This window comes from Atractosteus spatula, chromosome 1, assembly GCF_055471065.1.
Source record: "Atractosteus spatula isolate fAtrSpa1 chromosome 1, fAtrSpa1.hap1, whole genome shotgun sequence".
In the NCBI taxonomy this organism is placed as follows: domain Eukaryota; kingdom Metazoa; phylum Chordata; class Actinopteri; order Semionotiformes; family Lepisosteidae; genus Atractosteus; species Atractosteus spatula.
The window spans coordinates 3,754,636-3,775,555 of NC_142706.1; the positions used below are offsets into that span (position 1 = coordinate 3,754,636).

Consider the following 20,920-nt stretch of genomic DNA (forward strand, 5'->3'; position numbering starts at 1 on the left):
CTGTTATTAAGGAATACGGGTATTAGAAAGCGCCAGGTTATCATTAACATAGCTTGGGATGTAACATAGTTTAGAAGCGAAGATGGGCTTTTACTTCAACTGTTTAGGCCGTATATCCGCATTTGTTACGCTAAAGTGCAATATGTTACTTTGAACACGTCCAGGTTACTGAGTAATTCGCACAGTACCAGCTCCTGAAGTGTACGTGAGGAGCGACGCGGCGGGCGAGGGTCAGAGGTCGGATGTCGGAGGTCAGGGGTGAAAGTTGACGGAGCATGCAGACTGCCGAGGGAGGCAGAGACGCTATAGGCAGCTCTCCTGACGTGTGTGAGATCATGGTAGTCTTGCTTGCGCTGTTGTAGCGTTCAGGCGTAAAAGGTTTTTTACTGTATTTATATTTTGTGCTTACGGGGATAAGGCAAAACATGACTGCCAATGAAGATCAGGAGGTAGGTTGCAGGGGTGTTTGTGGGACGGCGAACATGCAGAGGCGAGAGGAGTTTAGTTTAGTACTGTATTTCGTTACTGTAATTAATGCGATGTAGTGAGCCGAAATGTATTTCAGCTTGTTCCCAGCTCAATCGTCTACCCCACCTCCGTCCGGTTCGTTAATCACCCGTTAACCCTGTTGTTTAGGGTTTAAATTATTTTCACTCACGATGAATTATTTAACTTGCATTCAGACTACTTAACGACAGGCGTGTCTGTTACGTTGGACCCTGAAAATAACCCGTATCCGTCACTGACATCTAACTGCAGAAGAAGTGAAATTGTTGTCACCCTCTGGTTTCAGACGTGAACACAGACCTGCAGGTTCAGAACGGCTGCTTAGTGAAGATGCGTTACTAAAAACGGTTTCAAACAGCAACGGCATTTAAACTGTTTGGGGGATTTGGAAAGAAAACATCCTAGCTGTTTTACAGTAAATGTAGAAAATATTTTATATCTTCCGAAGTTCAACAAGTAGTTGCTTGATACATTCATGCCAGTAACAGGGTGCTTGGAAAATTGAAATGTATCCCCGCCCGGCGTTTATACAAAACAAGTGTTATATAAATATAAACTTTTCTTTGACTAGTGGCGACAATAATGAATAATGGACAGGCACAGTGATGTAGTCAAGTAGGAAAACCCGCAGGAGTGATATGATTTTGTCAGAATGCAAGCACGTACTATAGCTAGTTTTAAAATTGCAAGCTATCAGGTCCCTTAACGACTGAGATATTAACAAGTTTTATGTATGGAAAAGCCAATTTTAAAGGAAAAAGTCAGCCCATGGTCAAACAGTATTTACCTTGTCATTTTGTGCTAATATAATATTTTGGAGAGTTGTCTGAACAGAGCATGTTCTTGGGTTAAGTCAAGGCTGTATTTGTGGTGCCACAGTAAGGCCTACACCGCTGAATAGAGATCAGTTCTGTTGGTTCCTGAAGGAGTCTGGCCTCTGCTGGGAAGTGTTAGTTGTTTAAGTGAGCATGTGCTTTTTTGTGCCATGCAGATGTGTGAACTAACACGACGCTGCCCTTGTGTGTCTCATTGTAGATGGAGCTGGAGGCTTTACGTTCCATTTATGAAGGAGATGAGTGTTTTAAAGAATTGAGTCCTGTTTCTTTTCAGTACAGGGTGAGTTTCTATTATTTTCTTTGGTTTGTTTTTTTGTTTATAAGTTCCACATGTGTAGAGATGTAAGTGCCTAGTTTCAGCCAATGTGTGAACATGGGAATTTAATTATAAACTGCCTGACCCGAATGCTTTTACAGATAGGAGATCATGAAGATCCTAAAGCTTTCCTTCTAGAGATCTCCTGGCCTGAAACATATCCAGAAATTGCCCCCAAAATATCGCTGGATGCCTTTTTCAACAACAGAATGTGAGTATGGCCTATGGAATTCAAAGATAACTTCTTCAAATCCAGCTCACTGGTCAAGGGCTCATACTGCTTTTGTAACAGAATCAGTTACTACCAGAAGATCCTAAGAAAAAAGTGTCCTCCTAGCGTGACCAATAAATACATAGTGAAAGGTATGCTTTTAAACTTGAGTGATGCATTTGCAAAAACAAATTATCTTTTCAGCCTTAAAGCCATCAGAATAGGGTGGCAGCTGGAAGAGAACAGTAGTCACACTTTGTCTAGTAGACACAGTCCTAAGATCAGTACTGACACTGTGCAAAGAGAAATGTATAAGAAGCTCATTTAGGTATCTGTTTCGGTGCTACAGTAAATCTGTGAATATGTTTATACTGATACTGTCTGTTCAGATTCTGATTTTCCTTTTTTAAGTTCCCCAGAAGTGAAGAAAAGTATTATTGCCCAACTAGAAGAGCAGGTTGAAGCAAATCTGGGAACTGCCATGATGTACACACTGTTTGAATGGGCCAAAGAAAATCAAGATTTACTTATGGAGAACCATCAGCCTGTAATCAATGCAGTGGTATGTTATCCTGTTCTTTGCACCTGTTTATTCTTTATTCCTGAACAGTGTCACTGCTTAATTTATGAAGATGTTGTAGATATAAATGTACCACAGCTATTATTTTCTTTTACTACATACAGTAGATTGCTAGTTTGCAAATGGTCTCAACACAAACGCAAATTGCAGTGTGACAGGTCTTAGCACATCTGGGCCTGTGTGTTCTTCATGAACCTATCTTCTCAAGTTTTGTCTTTTAAATATTTTATTTACAATTGGTACTGATTGTATGACTAAAAGTGTACTGTACTTATAAAGGAATGAAGACCCTTAAAGGGAGGAGTTTTCCCCCCACAACTTACAAATTAACCTTTTCTTAAGCAGTCTGCGCTGTCTGCCATTATTAATGACCCATTTTTAGAGTGCAATTCTGCGATAATTTGGAAACGCTAGAAAGAAAGGTTGCCTTGCCTGCTAGGTGTTTCCTTTCCCTAGATGCAAATGGTATTTATCTCTTTTCTTGTTTTTTTTGACATTTGTATTACATTCTAATACACTCTTTTATTTCTGAAAAGCTTACCCAACTTAAAATGTTTTTTGTTATGCCATCTTCTAAAAGTGATCCCAGGACCAGGTTGAGTGTTAGTCTCCCTACACTAAAGAGGCCTTATCCTGCCCTATGCCACCAGCATTGCTTTGTGTCCTTGCCCACATTTTTAATGGCACACTTTCAAATTGGTTACTGACCAGTCAGATGTATTGTTTGCCATGTGTTTTATGTTTTTATGAGTGATAGAGTTTGTTTTGTGAGGTATAAATACTCCACTTAGTCACTGAGATTGTGATGATAACAGTTTTTGTGCTGTAACATTACTAGCAAAATATTGGAGGTAATTCATTTGTTTTTTGGGACTTAAAGAAGTCAAAGTCATGATATAATCTTAAGTCAATCCTTTGAATGAACGGTGGGCAGAGAGATCCGAAATAAGTCCACATCCAACCTCCTTCCACACGTGTTCAGACCCAAGAATTAGATCCATTCAGTGTTTGATCAGTTTAAACCAGCAATGCTTAGGTTGGCTCTCCCATAAATTATTGCTTAAAATACTGCATATGGAAACATCCTGCAAAGAAGGTATGGTACCTCGGAGAATGATTCTTTTTTTTCTAAACGCTCATTGATTTGGTATTTCCAGACCCTGACCTCCAACACGGAAAATTCCCTGGCCACCAACCTGAGCTCTTCAAACAAGAAAAGAGAGAAGAAAGAACAGTTAACAAAAGCTCAGAAGCGGAAGCTAACAGGGAGAACAGGTGGGAAATCGCACAGCAGTTCTCTTCATCGGCACTTACAGTTTACACAAACTTGTTCAAAGTAGTGCTGTGTTAAAAGGTGGCTGCAGCCTCAGCCTCAGCCTGCCCAGAAGTTGCACAATGACTCATTTGTGTAAAAGAGAAATATTTTGAGTGTTTTTTTTCATTTGGAAAGTGTCTGTCTTAAACTAGTTCCTGCCACACTTCCCTGCTGCGAAGGTGTGGCGTACGAATTCGCAGATGGCAATTACTTTCCCAAAAGACATGTGTGATCTTTATTTATTTCAAGATGAGAGCACTGGTCCTCTCCAGGACTAACCAATCAGGGGCCAGCGTTTCTCTCTTGGTTTGGTACAATGCTAAGTCTTCTTAAGCCTTGTAATTTTTACCAGTGACAAATTTGTAATCACTGAGGATTTGGATGGAAGTACAATCCTGCCATTCATATGCAAAAGTCAAGAGAGCTTAACTTACATTTTAAATTTCTGTTGGCATTTTTGAAATTCTTCGCTTAGTACAGATTGCAACAAGGACTTGTATGTGCTGTGTCTTAAGTGCACAAAAAAAGCTCCTTTGCTGCTTCTACAATGCCATAGTGCTTTAAGGTGTTAATGTCTCGGACAATTGAATTAAACCTACATAGGATTACAGATCCTTACGGACATGTTATTTCATTTTTGTTTTATTAAAAAAAATGAGATTTTTCTAATTTGGTGTTATACTATTTTTTTCCATTTGTGCGCTAACTGGTCTGCTGACTACTGTTGTGTCATACAAATGATGAAGTTCAGGTGTCTGTGAAGCAGAAGTCTCTTTATTTCATATGCATATGGAAGTCCAGCTTGCAACCACTAGACTTAAAAAATAAGTAGCTGAAGATGGTCCTTTATACCTTAAAACAAAAAGAGTTACTATGACACATTCTAAACAAATGATAAGACAGCAACACATGCCAATTAATTATATCTAAGTTGCAGACTAGACAACAGTTCTTTTCATGTTCTGGGCGTACAGCCAGCTTACGAAATACATGCCCCTTATCTTACTGACCAAGGACAGGCAGCATCTTTATATATTTGAGTGCAAAGCTATCTTCAAGACACTGGACTGCATAGTTTGCAAAAATACAAAAAAACAAGAAATTATATTATTATCTCACTTCCCAGGTGGCTCTCTTATCTCATCACTACTGACAGACCATCAAAATGTTGATTGTCACTTATTCGTTTTTTGTTAACAGATAACAGGGGTGAACTTCCACGAGGCTGGAACTGGGTGGATGTAATCAAGGTACAGCAGTGTTCTTTCTTCATGTGAAGTGTTTTAATTTCAGGGTAAAGAGGTTATGCTCGGGTGTGATGGGCAGTTTGTTCTTGAGCAAACTTTTCTTTTGCAAGAGAATATATATAGTATATATTTAAGGAATAGAATCAGTTAATAGAATACATGTTAGAATTCATATAGTTAGTACAATGTTCAACATATTAAAAGAAGTCATAAAAAAACTAATTATTTAGTCTTGCCTGCTGTTGCATAACTAGGCTGTAAAATTCTTGGCAGTGCTGTTTCAGTAACTATGTCGTTGTTTCACTTTCTTTCCTCTCAACCAACCTTGACCGCCTTTGTAAATCATGACAATACCTCCATGAAGCATGTAAGTGTTCATTTTTTGAAAAAATGCCTTTTTTTACCGTTCGCTTCATTTTGTCTTAACTTCATTTTGGGTCTCCTCAAAGTTTTACCAGAGTTTGCTGTTCTTGTAGAGCACACGGCTATAAGTATAAACTTCACTTATGACAGACGGTATATATTGGGGAGAAGTGGTGATGTGTTTCAGTGCCAAGCTCTTTCTATGGGAATGCCGTTGTTTTAAGACAGTCAAGTGCGTTTCCCTCTCGGGCTGGAGAGGCACAGACCACTGGAAATGAGTGCCGTTATATTTTAAAGACATGCAAAGCAAAAAAAGATAGGCATGGGTATCTGTTTGGGCTTTACTTAAGTTTTCTTTGGTAAAGTAAAGCTTTGATGAACAGTACAACATTCATAGTATAAAATTTTTAAGCGGTGCCCACAGACACTTGAGTGCTCTGTGAAGATGCCTGTTTCTGGCCACACCAAACCGTGATAGCTCATCTGTTCTACATTAACAAGTGGTGTATATTCTTGAGATGCATCAAACCAAAAACATGCAAATGAAGGGCGCCTGAACTGAGAAGGACCTATTATTTAAGATTAATAACTTGTATAAATTTATATCTATAAATTAAGAGCCAGGTTAAATATTAACTAAGATGGAATAGTCCTGGTAACCCTGTGTACTTGTGCTTGATGTTGTTGTTTTCACTGAAAGATCTAAATTCCCCTAAACCTGTTCTTTTTTCTTTCAAGCTTAGCAAAACAGGTGGTAAGGAGGAAGACTAGCAGCTGCTCTGGAACAGGATGTCCAGGGGTTTTAAAATCAAGTGCAATGAAAACACACGACCTCACAGACCTGCGCAACACCATGCTGCTCGACAGGAGGCAGAATCCTCGCAGACCTGAGAGCTTATCAGAATTCGAAAACATTTTGAAAGGAGTTTTTTTTAAAGAATAAGACAGGTTTCATGGACTTTAGATGGATGGAGCACTCCTAGAAGAGTGGTGTTTGTCTTTGTAAAGCAACATAAAATGACACCTCATTGTTAGTGCTCAGTAACTTGTTTCCTAATATTTCCTGCAGTTAGATACAGATTGAAGTATTTGTTTCAGTTCAGTGTACATTAAACATTTTGCTCAGCTCCAGTCCTGGAGGGACTGGTCACTCTGTATCTCCAGCACCTAAAGACCTGTGCACAGGTGTTAAGTTAATCTAGTTAAAGTCCGTAATTGGGTCGCTCTGTTGGTGAAGAGAGACGCCAGTAGAAAAACTTGTAGAAAGAGCAACCCCCCCTGCACTGAGGTTAACGCAGCACATTTCTCTAGAGCCTGTCTGTGCCGTTACCTCTGAGTGAAAACGGGGTCAGGACGCTGGTAAAAGTCCGATCTTTGGCACGGATTAGTAGAGACCACCATTCATCTGTCTTCTTACACATGGCTTGCTGTGTAGCTGAGGCAGGTTTTGGTTGTGATCCACAAATCGGAACAGAAGACATTTACAATTCCATCAGCCCAATTGGAACGTTTTTGTTCATGGAGTTTTCATATCTAAATGCAAGCTGCACAAAGGATAGATCACAAGATGACCTAGACTTTTTGCAAATTTTTTGGCACTGTGGCTAAGGATCTGCGCCTGTGGCTGGAAGGTTGCCGGTTCAAATCCCATGGCCGGCAGAGGAATCCTACTCCGTTGGGCCCTTAGCAAGGCCCTTGACCCCAACTGCTCCAGGGGTGCTGTATAAATGGCTGAGCCTGCGCTCTGACCCCAAGCTTCTCTCTCCCTGTCTGTGTGTCTCATGGAGAGCAAGCTGGGGTCTTCGAAAAGACAAATTCTTAATGCAAGAAATTGTATATGGCTAATAAAGCGATCTTATCTTAGCTAAACATAAAGTAAAGCAGGATCCATCTGTTTTCAGTAACGGCTTACTCCAGGACTGGGTTGGCAGTGAGCTGGAGCCCATCTGGCAGACAGTGGGTGCAGGGCTTCACAGGACATGGACATGCAACAGTTTAAAGATGCCACTTAACCTAACAAAGGCCTGGCCTGTCTTGGGGCTGTGGAAGGAAGCCAGAGACCCCTAGTGAAAACCCCTTGTGGCCACAGTGGGTGCTTGCACCCTCCACACACAGTTCCACAGTGGTGGAGCCCTGGGCCAGACTTGAACCCAGGGCCATAGAGCGGTGAGGCACAATCCTAAGCATCATGCCAACATGCCACCCCAGAGGAAAATCCTTGTGAAGATGTTCTGCAGGTGTGTCGTCTCGGGGAGGACGGTACCTCAAGCCGCATATGTGGCGTAGCAGTGTGGCAACTGCAACCACTTTTTTTTAATGGAAAATGGATTGAAAATAAAAATGTAAACAAAATCTACACCCAAAACCCTTTAATGCTGTAATTCAGTGTGAAGTGGGGGAAACGCTCATGAGGCATATCTGACTGGGGATGCTTGTGGAGGCTCTGCTGACTTTTGAGACCTGTCTTTTTCACAAGATATTCATCTTTTAAAACAACTTCTTTTTAAAAAAAAAATAAACGTTATTTATCAGTATTCTGGTGCACTGTTCTTATCTGTTAGCCTCAAATCTTTGCATTTACTGTGGGCATTACATTGTATGTTAATTACTTGCAGATTACAATTTTAATGAACCTTTTTTTTGCTATTGATGCTGCCTAAAAGGCGCTCTTGTCAACAGTCCAGTGTTCACTTGTCCGAGCCAGTTGTCCGTCTAAATGCAGTTTCCATGGTAATATATCTGAATGGATGAGAGAGGCACAGAACTGCGCCTCATAAAAGGAGGCTCTGTTAGGTGCAGGATCCTCAAAACAGCCTCAAGCCTCTGCAGCCAGTGTGTTTGTTTATTCTTTTCATTTGTCTTCTTCTTAAAAAAACGTCAACGTACAGTAGGTCGCGTATAATTTAAATCGAAAGCAGCAAAGCTGATTTCAGCGTTAGACAAAAATGACGGTGGAGCAGAGGATCGTGCTCGGCTGAGCTGGTCGGAAGCACCCCGAGTTTTGCCTTGAGAATGGGGTGTCGGGTGCTCCTTATTCCATGATTTATTCCAGTACCACTTTCCCTTGTTTTCCGGGGACTGACTTTATTCCCGACTGGATATTTGGATTTTGAGTGCATTCGGCTGTACTTCCCATCTTGACAATTACACATTTGATGAATGTCTCGGTTTCTTGAACTCCAGGTAAAACTGTCGAGACCTTACTGGTAATTAACCGGTATTTATTTTCTCACAAGGTAATTGCTTTTTTAACACTTAAATAGCACGCAAAAACAAAATAGCTATGTTCAGCTTTCAGTTACAACTGACTTTCTACAGCTTTCATAATTGGGACGAGGGGGGTGTTTCTCGATGTTTATATGCGCAATGTTTTGGAAGTTTGCATTAAAATAAACACCCCTTTTTGTCACGGAACCTAAAATCTAAAGCGCAGTTACAGTATGTGTCTGATGAGTCGTAGACAGTTTAGGAAAGTAAAGGATATTAAACTCTACTCAGGCGGGGGATGTTGTAAGACGGAGTCTAGAATGAAGAAGGTTTCTACCCGTTATTTTAATATTGTGTCGGGTTACGGGTATTTCACCTACGAACACTTTAAAAAAAAAAACATTTAAAAAATGAAACGAAGTCTACCAGCGAAAGGCAATGTGACGGAGAACTCAAAGCCGCCTTCTGCGATATTTCATTATCCAATCGACCTGTTACACAGGTGTGCCGGCAGCTCGGACGGTGCCGCACAGCGCAGACATGTCCTGCGTCTGGAGAAGCCAAACGGCCCGGGTTCCCACCAGAAGAAGAAAAGACGTGAGAATTACACCGTTTCGGAAACAGGCCGCAAGTGCGCCGGCGAGATGCTCGGCTGAAGGGAAAAGAAAGGTGAGATCGGCTACTGTACGTGTCGCGGAACAAACACTGTGACACTCTGTCACTGCGTATTACGGTTCATTTACGTTTCCTTCCGCTAGATGGCGCAAGAAATGCTTTTCAATGGTGATAACGTCAAGCCGAAGGTAAAGATAAACGTCACCTTTATTTCCAGATCTAACCTTCGGGTTTTTAGTTTTTTTTTTCCTTATGAAAATAAGAAACGATGCCAAACCTTCAAAGATCAGTTGCGATTTTCACCTTGTGTGCAAAAAGGCCTAGGGGTTTTCTCTATAAACTCCTTTAAATGGTGTTTAGTTGTGTCAGCTGTGGAATAAAACGTCTTTAAAGGACTCATTTCTAGAAGAAGAAAAAACTCTCTTCTGCTATTGAAATACGTCCATTGAAAACACGGTTTTCGGAAAAATAAGTATTTAAAAAAACAAGCTTTAGGCGCAGCGTCCTGTAAACGCTGTTAAGCAAATTCGGACTTTCCTGTCATTGGAGGTTTGTGGTTTTGGGGGTGTAGTTCGTAGGAGGGGACGTCCAATTCACTCCCACCAGTCACCATACAATTACATTCAGAGCTGTTTTGGATGGAAGCGGTCCGGAGCCATATAGAGTAGGCGTCGGCAGATGCGTTTCAGTGCAAGATCTGTTCCCTTCAGCTCCGGAGTTGGAGCTCTTTGCTTTCCAACACAAACACGCACAGTGTTACAGAGATGAAGGATTTATAAAGCACCTGGAGAAAATAATTGTTCCCGCGAAGGAAATGCGCTGATCTAAAAGAATGTGGACTTATTACGCGAACAGCAACATTTCTCCCAAGAAACAGAGCAAAGTAAGCGCAGTCGCATTTCATTCACGTCCCGTTGTTTTGCGAGTGAAGTTTCAATGTATCTGCATTGTGCATCACACGGATATGAATAAATATGCATGAAAACGTGTTATTTAATGCATTCATTGCCGGGCTTTCCATATCGGCATATCATTTTCTTAGCGACACACTTTTAATTCATCACGGTACAGATTTATAAAGAGACCGGATTAACCAGCCTACTGAATGTCAGCCGCTTTGACTCTTCATCCATTCTTTCAGGGATACAGAGAAGTTGTAGCCCTTCCTCCGCTCGTCAAGGACTCGTCCTCCCTCCCCGTGTCTCAGGTAAGCCTTTCCAGGCGCAGCCTCTGCGAGGCTACCTGCCAGACGTACAGGATCCTAAGAGCCACACCGCCATAACTTTGCACAATCAGTGAGGCTTCACACATGCATTGAAACACGAATTTACATTTATATCCCAATGGAAATGTTACATTTGTTTTTGCGATTCTCGTCGACTTATGCTAGATGTGCTTCACGCGCGTAATCGGCTTGACGATTTTTTTTCTTTCAGAGAGCTGGGTCCTTCGAATCATATTCGAATTAATGGCATTATGATATTAGTTTTTGTCCCAGCAGTATCGTACAGTACATCCAGGAAGCTATTTAAACGGCTGAAAGATCTCCACTAGACACACCGTCTAAGAATGTGGTTTTTGTTTTTCTTAGCAGGACGTTAGCAACAGTATTCAAAGTTCATCCCAGAAACTTCAAGAGCTGTTCTTCGCCCCTCACCTTATTAAGCCCCACAGGACACTTCACAGACCGCTGGACTCCAAGGCCGTGGGGGACAGGGTAGGGGCAGCCGTGCCTCCGAGTTCCTCTTACATTGAAATTCCTATTTTAAAGGACGGGACTATACTGATGATCAAAATACGGTATAACTACCCCCCACAGAACGGCAACTTCAGTATTCAACACTTGTCCTAAACTGCGCTCTGCGATTAATCGAAACGCGGAATCGAATCTTCTTCTTTACTAACGAAGCTACTCTTACTTGTCGTAAGTACCGTGATAATAATGTCGCGAGTGGATTGTATTTTTTGACGTGGATGTTTGTCACTGCAGTGAATGAGGCCTCTGGAAGTGTTCTGGTGTAGAAAGACATGTACCGTACGCTCGTTCAGACCTTAAGAGTAGAAAACCCCAGCTAGTGTGTCTCAGTAAGTTTGATCTAAGTAGATTGACTTTAGTTTCTACTGCAGAAGCTGAATAGCCACTGGAATGTGCCTTATAAAAAAGTCAGTGTGGAAGCACAGTCTCAGATCAAAGCTCACCTACGGGTAAGTGCAAGGATGCACCTAATTAAACTAAGTAAATCATTCTTTCTCATCAATTATTTCTACTTGTTTTTATTATGGGGGTTGTATTTTGTTCAAAATCAATATAAGCACATGCTGTTGTCAGGTTAGACTCTGCCCAAACTAAGTTTACGATTCGTTCATTTTTAGCACCATTTCCACAATCGACATGGAAAAAGAGCTGACCAGCGAGGAGACACCTTTACAACAGCAGCAGACAACGGCAATGAAAAGCTATATGTACTGAAAACTGAAAGCTTTTTATTAAAGGTGAGGCAGTGAAATTGGACGCTCTTTATATTTTCACTATTTGAAATTGAAGGGAAGGTACTTCAAGTACTTTTTAAGTATGTGAACAGGAGATCCCCCCCCCCCCAAAAAAAAAATCTGGTTGCTGCAGGACGTAGCGTTGGTGGACCAGTAGGTGGCGCTCTTCCATCTGGCTGAGGAATTCCAAAGCAAAGCCCTGGTATGATGACAAGGGTGGCCATCAAGCTCCCGAAATACTGCACACCTTAGGACAGAACAAGAAATACTGAAACAGTTGGGACTGAAAGCAACAGCTGTTACAGCTGTTCTAAATAGAGTCAAGGCAAATAAAAAAACAATTATAATCGGTCATTATCTGTAGGATTTTCATTATTGTTTTACATTTCCCACGTCTTATGTATCTTTTATTATTTTGACTCCTTTATCATCTATGTATTGGCTTACGTGATCAGCTGTTCACAGATCCTGTCATTGATCTTCAGCAGAAAGTAATGATTTGTCACAAGGTGCCTCTTCTGGATCTTGATGGCTCTGGCCGTCCTCCTGATGAGATGTGTGGAGAGTCTGACTGCTTGCAGTCAACAACGATCATTGTCTATCAGAAAAACTGACTAAATTCCTGTTCAGGTTTGTTCAATCTCACCTGCTTGAATTGTCGCTCTGTTGGATGGGTGAGGCCAGTCCTGACTTCCCCACCTGATCTGACTAACTGACTCCTCCACCTGACAGGAGGCCGCTGTGCAGAGACTGACAGGTGTGGAGCAGCTGCAACACGTCTCCCTTGTACTGGGAATCTGTACTTCACGCCTTGAATGCACAGTCTTATAGCAGGAAAAAAGTTTCAGAGTTTTCATCCAAAATAAAAACTTATTTATAAAGTCACAGAGATAGTGGTGTTGTGCTCTACCTTTAAGTGTGAGTCCCATCTGTAGTATAGCCCTTTATTCTGTTTCTTAATATATGAAAATCAATCTCCATTATTTGGGGTTTACAACTTTCTAATTAATCAATATTCTTTGAAAGGAATTTGAACATAAGAAAAAGTTGCAAAGCGGAAGCCATTCAGCTACTGTAGTTTAGCTGCTCATTTTGATGGCTGTCTGCCCTTTTACAGGACAGAGGTTTAAAAACGTTACTAGATGAAGAGGACCCGCAGGCTGTTGTTGAGATTCCTTGCAAGTTATTCCAGAGCCTCACAATGCTGCAGGATCACAGAGAGCTGTTGGAGAGCTGCTACGCTGGATCCCCAGGAACAAGCAGTGACTGGACTGTCAGCTCAGAGTCACTGCAGTCAGAGGCTTCATCACACACCCCACTGCCCAGCCTCAAAGGTCTCCATAAAGCAACTTTACCAAACGCAGACAATGCTAACTCCAGCCGCGAGGCCAAAGGGAGGCAGTTATCTAGTGAGTGCAAAACTGACCTCCTGCTCTCCGATGATGACAAAATCAGAGAAATAATCAGAGGAAATGTCAGGTTACCTTATTCTGTGAAGAAGAAGAGATTCATGATCTACATTTGCGGGGGATATAGAGGTGAGTTGGCTGTGATCTGAACAGAACGTAATATTTTTGTGCTAAAAGCAACACTGAGGCAGAACCTGAGTCAATGAGAATCAGTTTCTACATATGTGATACCCCTGCTCAAATTTTTGCTCTGTGTTTTTTTCCAATTTTGTCTACTGATAAGATAGTCAAAGTGGTATGATGCATCTAGTCATAATTTGGCCCAACAAGTACACATAAGCATGTCTGTACTGCATCCTCTTACAATCTTGTACAGGTTTGATTAGTATTATTGATAATTAGTGTCCAAATTCCTAAGGATGTATTCAAAATATGAATGGTTCCTACAAGAAAGTGAAGACGTTTTCAAGCGTATGTCTTTGCTTTGAAGAAGAAGATGACAGAATCACAGAAAATAGCATTTTATTTTTAGCTTTACTGCAGTTCTTATCTTTTTCAAAATAAAAAGTTGTCATGGTTTTGACAAGGGTGCTGCGTTTTGTGGCCTTCAGATACGGTGGCAGAGAGAGAGGCGTTGATGGCCAGTGTCTATCCTCAGCTTTACCTCTACTGTAAGCAGCATGGCTATGACTTCAAGATGATCGACCTGCGCTGGGGATTGGAAGATGCCGTCAGCGACTCTCACGACACCGTGGCCCTGCACTTGGAAATGCTCAGGCAGTGCCAGGAGTCCGAAGGGCCACATTTTTTTGTGAGGAGAAATTCTCTTTCTTAGTTAATTCATATACTGTATCTCTCAATGACCAAGTACTCTGGCCCAGTTGTACTAGTGAAGCGTGTCCCTATTGCTTATGGTCATTTGGAATCACTGTTCACTTGAAATCAAAAAGAATGTTTTTGATCCAATATTATGAAATGGAAGCATGAAATTACACAAACATAAATTATACAGGACATTTTGCTTAGCATTGATATCAATCTCACAATCACAAACAGAAATTGCTTGACTGAAAAGCTACTGTTACATTTCCCAAAACTTTTGGAGGGCTCTGAATGTATCAAGGAAGTCAAATCAGTCTTATTGTTTTATACTGTCTGTGATGATTTGGCAATTCAGAAAAAAATATATAATAGCCGATACTACTGTAGAAGCTCAACATTAATACCTAACTCATGCTTTCCTCAAACAAATTTATCTTACTGTTTTGAAATCTTGTGTCAGGATCAACGCTTTTCTGTAATTTCTCTTATGTTTTCAAGTTATTCACAGGTCAGAAGCATGATGCGCAAATATTGCCTACCAGGATCTCCAAGACAGCCTTTGAAGCCATTCTCAATGTTATCGAAAGAAAGAAGCTGGAGCTGTCACGAAGGAGGCTCTCGAAAGAAGACAGGGAGCTGAGCTCTCGAACCAGTGTCCCACAAAACAGTGCAGAAAGTCTTTCCACTGAGACAGATCACACAAGGCAACAAGAAAACAACTCACAGCTTTTAGACAAGGACAGCCTTTCTCAGACTTCCTTGCCTAACCAGGACAAGTTAATCTTTTCTCAGATGGGAGCAAAATCTGTCTCTGATTTTGAAAAGGAAATAAGCCTCCTTCTTCACTGGTACAAGCTTGATGAGAACTGTAAGCCTGCTATGTACTGTCTTCTGCCAGTCAGGTGAGCACCTGTCTGCTTTAAGTCTGAACTTACTCATCACAGCAGCTCAAGACACATTTTTACATTTCCACACAGAACGGAGAGAAGTTAAAGCTTCCAAGTAAAATGTTCCAAATTGTAATGATGCCAGCTGCTATTACAACTGTATTTGAGAAGCTCTCAACTGAGATCTGTGATCATTCACAGTCTTCCAAAAAGCCAATTAACCCCCAGTATGTCTTTGCGCTGTGGGAGGAAACTGGAGCACCCAGGGAAAACCCACTCAAACACAGAGAGAACATACAAACTCCACACAGACAGTACCCCAAGGCTGGAATTGAAGCCAGGGCTCCAATGCTAATTACTATGGTCATTGCAGATATCATGGAAATAGTGCTACAGGCAAGTCAGAAGTGCTAGTAAGTGGAGATGGGCATTTGCAGACTCATAAATCAATGCAGATTAAAAAAGAAACTGTAAATCCCATGGAAGGACACAGTCTGCAAAGATGAGCAAAACATCATGCTCTCCAAGGGTTGCAGCTTTAAGAACACTATTGGCATAGTCTATTTCAAAATCTCGTGTGGCTTGCTTAACTGGTTTGAAGTTATTGACAAACGTCTGCTGCTAGTGTTATAGGATATCTCTTGCTCACTACACATGGATGTTTTGCTTGGTTGCCATGAGTCCAAGTACAGTGAGATCTCCCAGAGTGAATAAGGGGTCAGACAGGTTAACGTGTATAAATTTACAACAATGGACCCTGAAGAGACTTTTGATAGTAATTACAAGGCTGCTTATACACAACGTAATATTACATGGAATTTGATACTGAGTGACAGACTCTTTGAAAGTGCACAACTAAGTATAATAAAGTAGTTCAGGTGGGGAGCTGTGTCAGCAGTCGTAGGCTTTAAAGGAACAAGGAAAGGTTTATTCCCTGGTGAAAAGAAAAGAAAGAAAACACCACAGCCGAAACATTGTGTTTTTTTTCTTCTCTATTCAGCATGGAATAAACCTATTATTTGTTACTTAACTCTCTGTGGCTTATGGATGTAGTGGTACTTCAGAAATGCAAACCGTTCTGGTTATGCGGTTCTTTTTATGTTATCAAGGATTTTTTTTTAATCTTTGAAAAATCAAGGGTGCCTCTATATTTTTAGTGGGTAAAACATCTGATTTATTGAATACAGCTTGTTATTCTAAAGGTATTAAAGCCTATTAAAATATGTAAAAATTCATACCATTTTAATGTGGGTTGTGACTCACACTTATATTCATCATTGAGGCGCATGCTAGAACAATTTCTAATTATTCAAAGAAATTAATTTGGAGATTTCTGCTGACTCAGTTGTGGAGTGAGGGGGACAGTATCAAATCTAGGTCAATTTGTGCCTGTAAAGTCACTTAACAAAGGCATTGTGATCCCAAGTAATTTCAAAGTTTGGAAAGTGCAAAAGCAGAAGCTAATATGTGAAATTAATTCAAAATGACACAAGATTTTTTTTTCTGTGGGAGATGGTAATTGCAAGACTTTTAAGAGTTTTTCATCAGAAATAAATGCAAGTACGAATCTAAAAAACGAAGAATAATTCTATAGTAATAATATATAATAATAATAGTTCTAAAATCTGTTTCACTATACTGTGCTGAATTTAGTTGAAATACCTGTGTTTTAAAGACGTCTTCTTTGATTGTGTTTATTTTGGACGCACAGCACTCACTACAAAGACTTTGTCAGTAAAGACCCATCGAGAAGACAGCAGGCGAAGAAGACTTGGCTGCACACTTCTCAGAAGCTCTGCAAGGCCCTCCAGGAGCACAGCCCTGCAGCTGGGGGGGAGAACAGCGCCTCCTCTCTCCTGAGGACAGGTCAGGGCGCCTTCGACTCGGCCCAAAGTATTTGAAGATTCGCTCAAGTTTTCCAGAGCAGTAATTGGAGTTACTTTATGGAGTTTACAAGGACCGTTTGGGAGCAGTGACTGCAGCCAAGTTCAATTTCATCTCGGCTCCCTAACTCATAATCATTCCTGAAGCGGTCACCTAATTTAAAAACAAAACTATAAATATCTGTCCTCCACCTCTGCAGCTACCTATACTCCCTTGGCCAGGTTGAGCCAGATCTTGAAACACTTTCAATACATCTAGTTCTGCTGCGTTGTCATCCCCAGTCCTGATTCCTGAGATCTATTTCTGTTTCTGTTTCTTTCTCAGTTGTGGACGTTGAAGTCGCACAGGGGCTTCGTACAACTGGTCCCCCTGAAGAGCACTGCCACTGGTATAAGAGAACCATAACGGACATCAAGTACAACCTGGGAAGTGAGAAAGCATCAGACTACATCGATATCTTAACAAGCCAACCAGAAATAAATGAAACTCTGTATGCGGCCCACCAGAAATTTATGGACAGCATACATGCAAAGGTCAGATTTTTCTCTTTCCTTCAACTCTCTCGCACCTCCTGTTCTGCTGATTTTAAATCAGCACATTAATGCAAGCTGCACATTAATGGAGACGCACGTTGCTTAACACCTGTCTGCTCCAGAGTAACTGTGCCATTAAGAAGGGAGAAACTTTGGAACCAGTAAACAGTCAGTCACTTCTGTTCAACAGTGGCGGTGAGCTGGTGCTAGTAATAAGGGAGATTTATATACACTGCAGATGTAGCCAGAGGGAGATGTGGAGGTATAGGAATGAGATGTGAAATGTACCAAGCAACAGAGCACACATATAATGTTCCATCAGCTTCTCTGACGACTACGGCAACTGTAAACTAATCCACTGCAGATCCAAGATGGGCATCTGGCTCCTACACAATCTGTCATTTTTCTGCTGCAAATTTAATACTGCAGCTGTTGTGTACTATAAGGGTGCATATCAATGAATAGGGCTGATAAAAAACCACATTACATCTGTAGGACAGTTATCCCATTGGTTTTTCAAACTTGGTTCAGTTTCCAAACACAGTATGTTCAGCTCAGCTGAATGAAAAAACAATTGCGCTGTGCGTCTTTCTTCTTTGACAACAGCTACGTCATACGAACATCTACGAGTACAGTGTGGGCTGGGGCCGAGCTGGGATCAGCCCCCAGCTCAACAGGTCCCACCTCTACTACACCCAGAGCATCTGCAGCCACTTCCAGAGAACTGTCCTTGCTCACCTGAACAGGTAAAGCAAACTCATTTCGTCACAGTGTGTCTGATGTGTGAGGAACTCCCCAGGGCTGAAGGTGACGCATTCTTAGACAGATTCTGATTTTAACTTCAGTTTTGTGATTTTAAGGTTCGTAACAGCAGAATATATGTACGTTATCCACAATACCGAATGGAGAGCTAATTTTCAGTTGTAGCTGACCTCATGTATTTGAGGAAGCCTGCACCATGTTGCTGTACCTATGAAGGTTGGTCCATTCATTGTGGAAGAGATTTCTAAAACAAAGAATGTCTACTACAGCCTTGACAACAGCTGCTGAGAAGGCAACTTGTTGTTGTGTGCTTGGCCACTTTGTTTGCTCATACCTGATGCATGCCTGCAGGGTTCTGCATACAGGATACCTTTTCTTTTTAGAGATCACGTTACTCTTTCTCACCCCCCTTAAGAAATAGAGTTTGTGCTTGGTGCTTTCATAAAAAAAGAGAAGGGTAATTGTTTGACCACTGGAGTAAACCTTTCAGATACACTTATTACTTAGGCCGTGTTCCTTAATCGAGTCTGGTGTAAAAGACAACGTGCCAAAACTTTAATTAGACAGAGTAATAAGTGTGTCTGACTTTCAGTCTAAACACATGTAAGGCACAGCTTTAGTGTAATGTGTAGTGTTCCTCCTGTAATCAGTCAGTCATCTTACTCAGGAGAAAGTAACAGCAGACCAGATGATTAATGCTTAACCTTCAAATACCACGTAGTCAAAATCTAGTCCAAATCATGAACTTTTATCACGCACACTGGTTTTGGACATCTAAGACTTAATTAATTGTATTGTATGCTCCTTAATGTGCACTTCAAACCCTGGTTTGATTTCTTTTAAAAATCATTTCACTTCGAGTATGATCTTTTTAAATTCTTTCAGACTTATAAGGACTAAGACATCCAGGGAATCCCCTGATGTCAGGAGAGGAGAAATGTTTAGAAGACAGACTGAGGAAGAGATTCTACTGCATATTCACCACAGACATACTCTGTGAGTTCCAACAATCTTTTATTCTTGCTGTTTTGATCCAGTTTGTAAACCGCAGTATTGTATTATTGATCTAGCCAATGGGAGATATGTAATACACCTCAATGCAGTTTATTATCCAGTATATAAATGGACCTATGCACATTTCAAGCAATTAATAACAAATTTGCAATATTAACTTTATAATAATAACATCACTTTATTAACCCTTTACAATTTCTTGCTTTAGGAATTATCTTTTCACATACCCCAGCTTGCCCTCCATGAGAGGCACAGACACAGACAGGGAGAGAGCCTGGGGTCAGAGCACAGGGTCTGCCATTGTACAGCACCCCTGGAGCAGCTGGGGTTAAGGGCCTTGCTCAGGAGCCCAGCTGAGTAGGATTCCTCTACCAGCTGCAGGATTTGAACCGGCAACCTTCCAGCCACAGGCACAGATCCTTAGCAGCAGAGCCACCACTCCACCCCAAGTGGTGTAAGTGGTTAAGGGTATCTATTTATGCAGCAGGTATTTACTAGGGCAGTCTGAATGAAGAGCAATACATCAAGTATTCAATGTATGCCTGTCCGACTGGAATACACAAACTCTGGTCCAGAGTCCTAACTGCTACTCCACACTGCCTCACATGTTAGGAGACATTCATAATGTTAGACCTGCCCCAGTGATTCAAAAATCTCTTGCATTCCCTGTCTTACTTCTAATTAACTGCATAACTGAAGTAATCCTAGCCAGACAATTGTACCTTCAAACAATGTTTCACAATGTGAATGTTTTGAGTAATCAACTGTAAAAGGCCTTAGGAAAACACCAGGCTAATTAAGGAGATAATTAGGTTAATTGTTTAATTGGCTGAAGTTGGAACAAACAAGGTCCACCAGGTGTTGAGTTTGCAACACCTGTGTAACACTTTAGGAAGGCTGTGAGGAGCACCGATATTCAGAGACTGGTGAGTCCCGTTGCTAAGTGTTCCTGCAGGTCCCAATTGTATGTGAACCAGCTGGTCCACGCAGCATCATCACACTGCAGCGAATAGGCCAGCTTTCTGAGCATCCTTAGATACTGATACAACCTGAAACAAGCAGGTTGCTCATTTTGCAGTTAACCTGTTCTGTTGCATTTATCCCCTTTCTTCTCCAGAGACGGACGTTGCTCGCCAGGGGAGTCAGTTCTGGTGGGATTGAGAGAGGCTGTGCAGCGTGCCAGCCGGGAGCCGGTGGTCCTGCTGGGGGGTCCAGGATCTGGGAAAAGCACGACCATGGCCAGAGTGGCCTCTCTGGCCTCCAGCTGGGTACCAGGGTGGGTGTCAAGTCTTCTCTCTTGAATGTTTGCCTTCCCGGTTGGTGAAATTAGAAAGGTAGACTGTATGGCTGAAGGGCTGCTTGCTGTTGTCCTGTATTAAAAGCTTGTTTTTCCACCAGAGTAGACAGGCAGATTCAGGATATAGAACATCCAAGCACGGCCCCGTTATATCAGGAAAATTCAGACCATTAAGTTTTTTTAAGCTAACTAGATCAGAATCCTATCACCAAAGCGTCATGTTTTGTTTTCCATTTTCTTCAGCCTTAAAAATACAAGTTTTCTTAATGCTGCAATTTGGAATTTCTAATTGTTAATTAACTCAACTCACTGCTACAGAACATGTCCAGAGTGGACGTGAAGGCAACGTCCACACGTCCTTTACAGCCTGTCTCTGGCTACACACTCCTGATTATTTGCCCCTGTGAGCCCACATTCAATTCACACGGAGACGTTAATCCATGGGCAAACAGGAGACACAAAGGGTAATGAGAGTCTGTAACAAGCTACCCAGCCAGGTTGCTGAAACCGATGTCATTACTTCTTTCAAGAAACAGCTGGATGAGATCTAGAAATCAATTAGCTACTAGTAATCAACTAGATCTAGACTGGCTTTCTCTCGTTTATAACCTTACTTAGCTCTTAC

At 41.4% G+C, this 20,920-nt stretch overlaps 2 protein-coding genes across 2 annotated transcripts in view; both read left to right on the forward strand.

The window, feature by feature from the left end:
• Positions 1-244: 244 nt before the first annotated feature.
• On the forward strand, positions 245-5,072 carry rwdd4 (RWD domain containing 4). Its single transcript, XM_088914920.1, has 6 exons — positions 245-449; positions 1,543-1,623; positions 1,761-1,870; positions 2,282-2,432; positions 3,608-3,725; positions 4,966-5,072. Exons 1-6 carry the CDS (start codon positions 426-428, stop codon positions 5,040-5,042), a joined length of 561 nt encoding a protein of 186 aa, XP_088771046.1. The 5' UTR covers positions 245-425; the 3' UTR covers positions 5,043-5,072.
• A 4,268-nt stretch (positions 5,073-9,340) lies between these two features.
• LOC148840430 (uncharacterized) overlaps positions 9,341-20,920 on the forward strand; it is a 31,189-nt gene continuing 19,609 nt past the window's right edge. Inside the window, exons 1-12 of the mRNA XM_088926792.1 lie at positions 9,341-9,385; positions 10,339-10,404; positions 10,789-10,914; positions 11,325-11,402; positions 11,571-11,690; positions 12,805-13,225; positions 13,708-13,907; positions 14,417-14,820; positions 16,517-16,671; positions 17,014-17,222; positions 17,829-17,968; positions 20,116-20,274. Coding sequence (XP_088782918.1) covers positions 9,341-9,385; positions 10,339-10,404; positions 10,789-10,914; positions 11,325-11,402; positions 11,571-11,690; positions 12,805-13,225; positions 13,708-13,907; positions 14,417-14,820; positions 16,517-16,671; positions 17,014-17,222; positions 17,829-17,968; positions 20,116-20,274 — 2,123 coding nt within the window. The remainder of the gene's footprint in view (positions 9,386-10,338; positions 10,405-10,788; positions 10,915-11,324; positions 11,403-11,570; positions 11,691-12,804; positions 13,226-13,707; positions 13,908-14,416; positions 14,821-16,516; positions 16,672-17,013; positions 17,223-17,828; positions 17,969-20,115; positions 20,275-20,920) is intronic.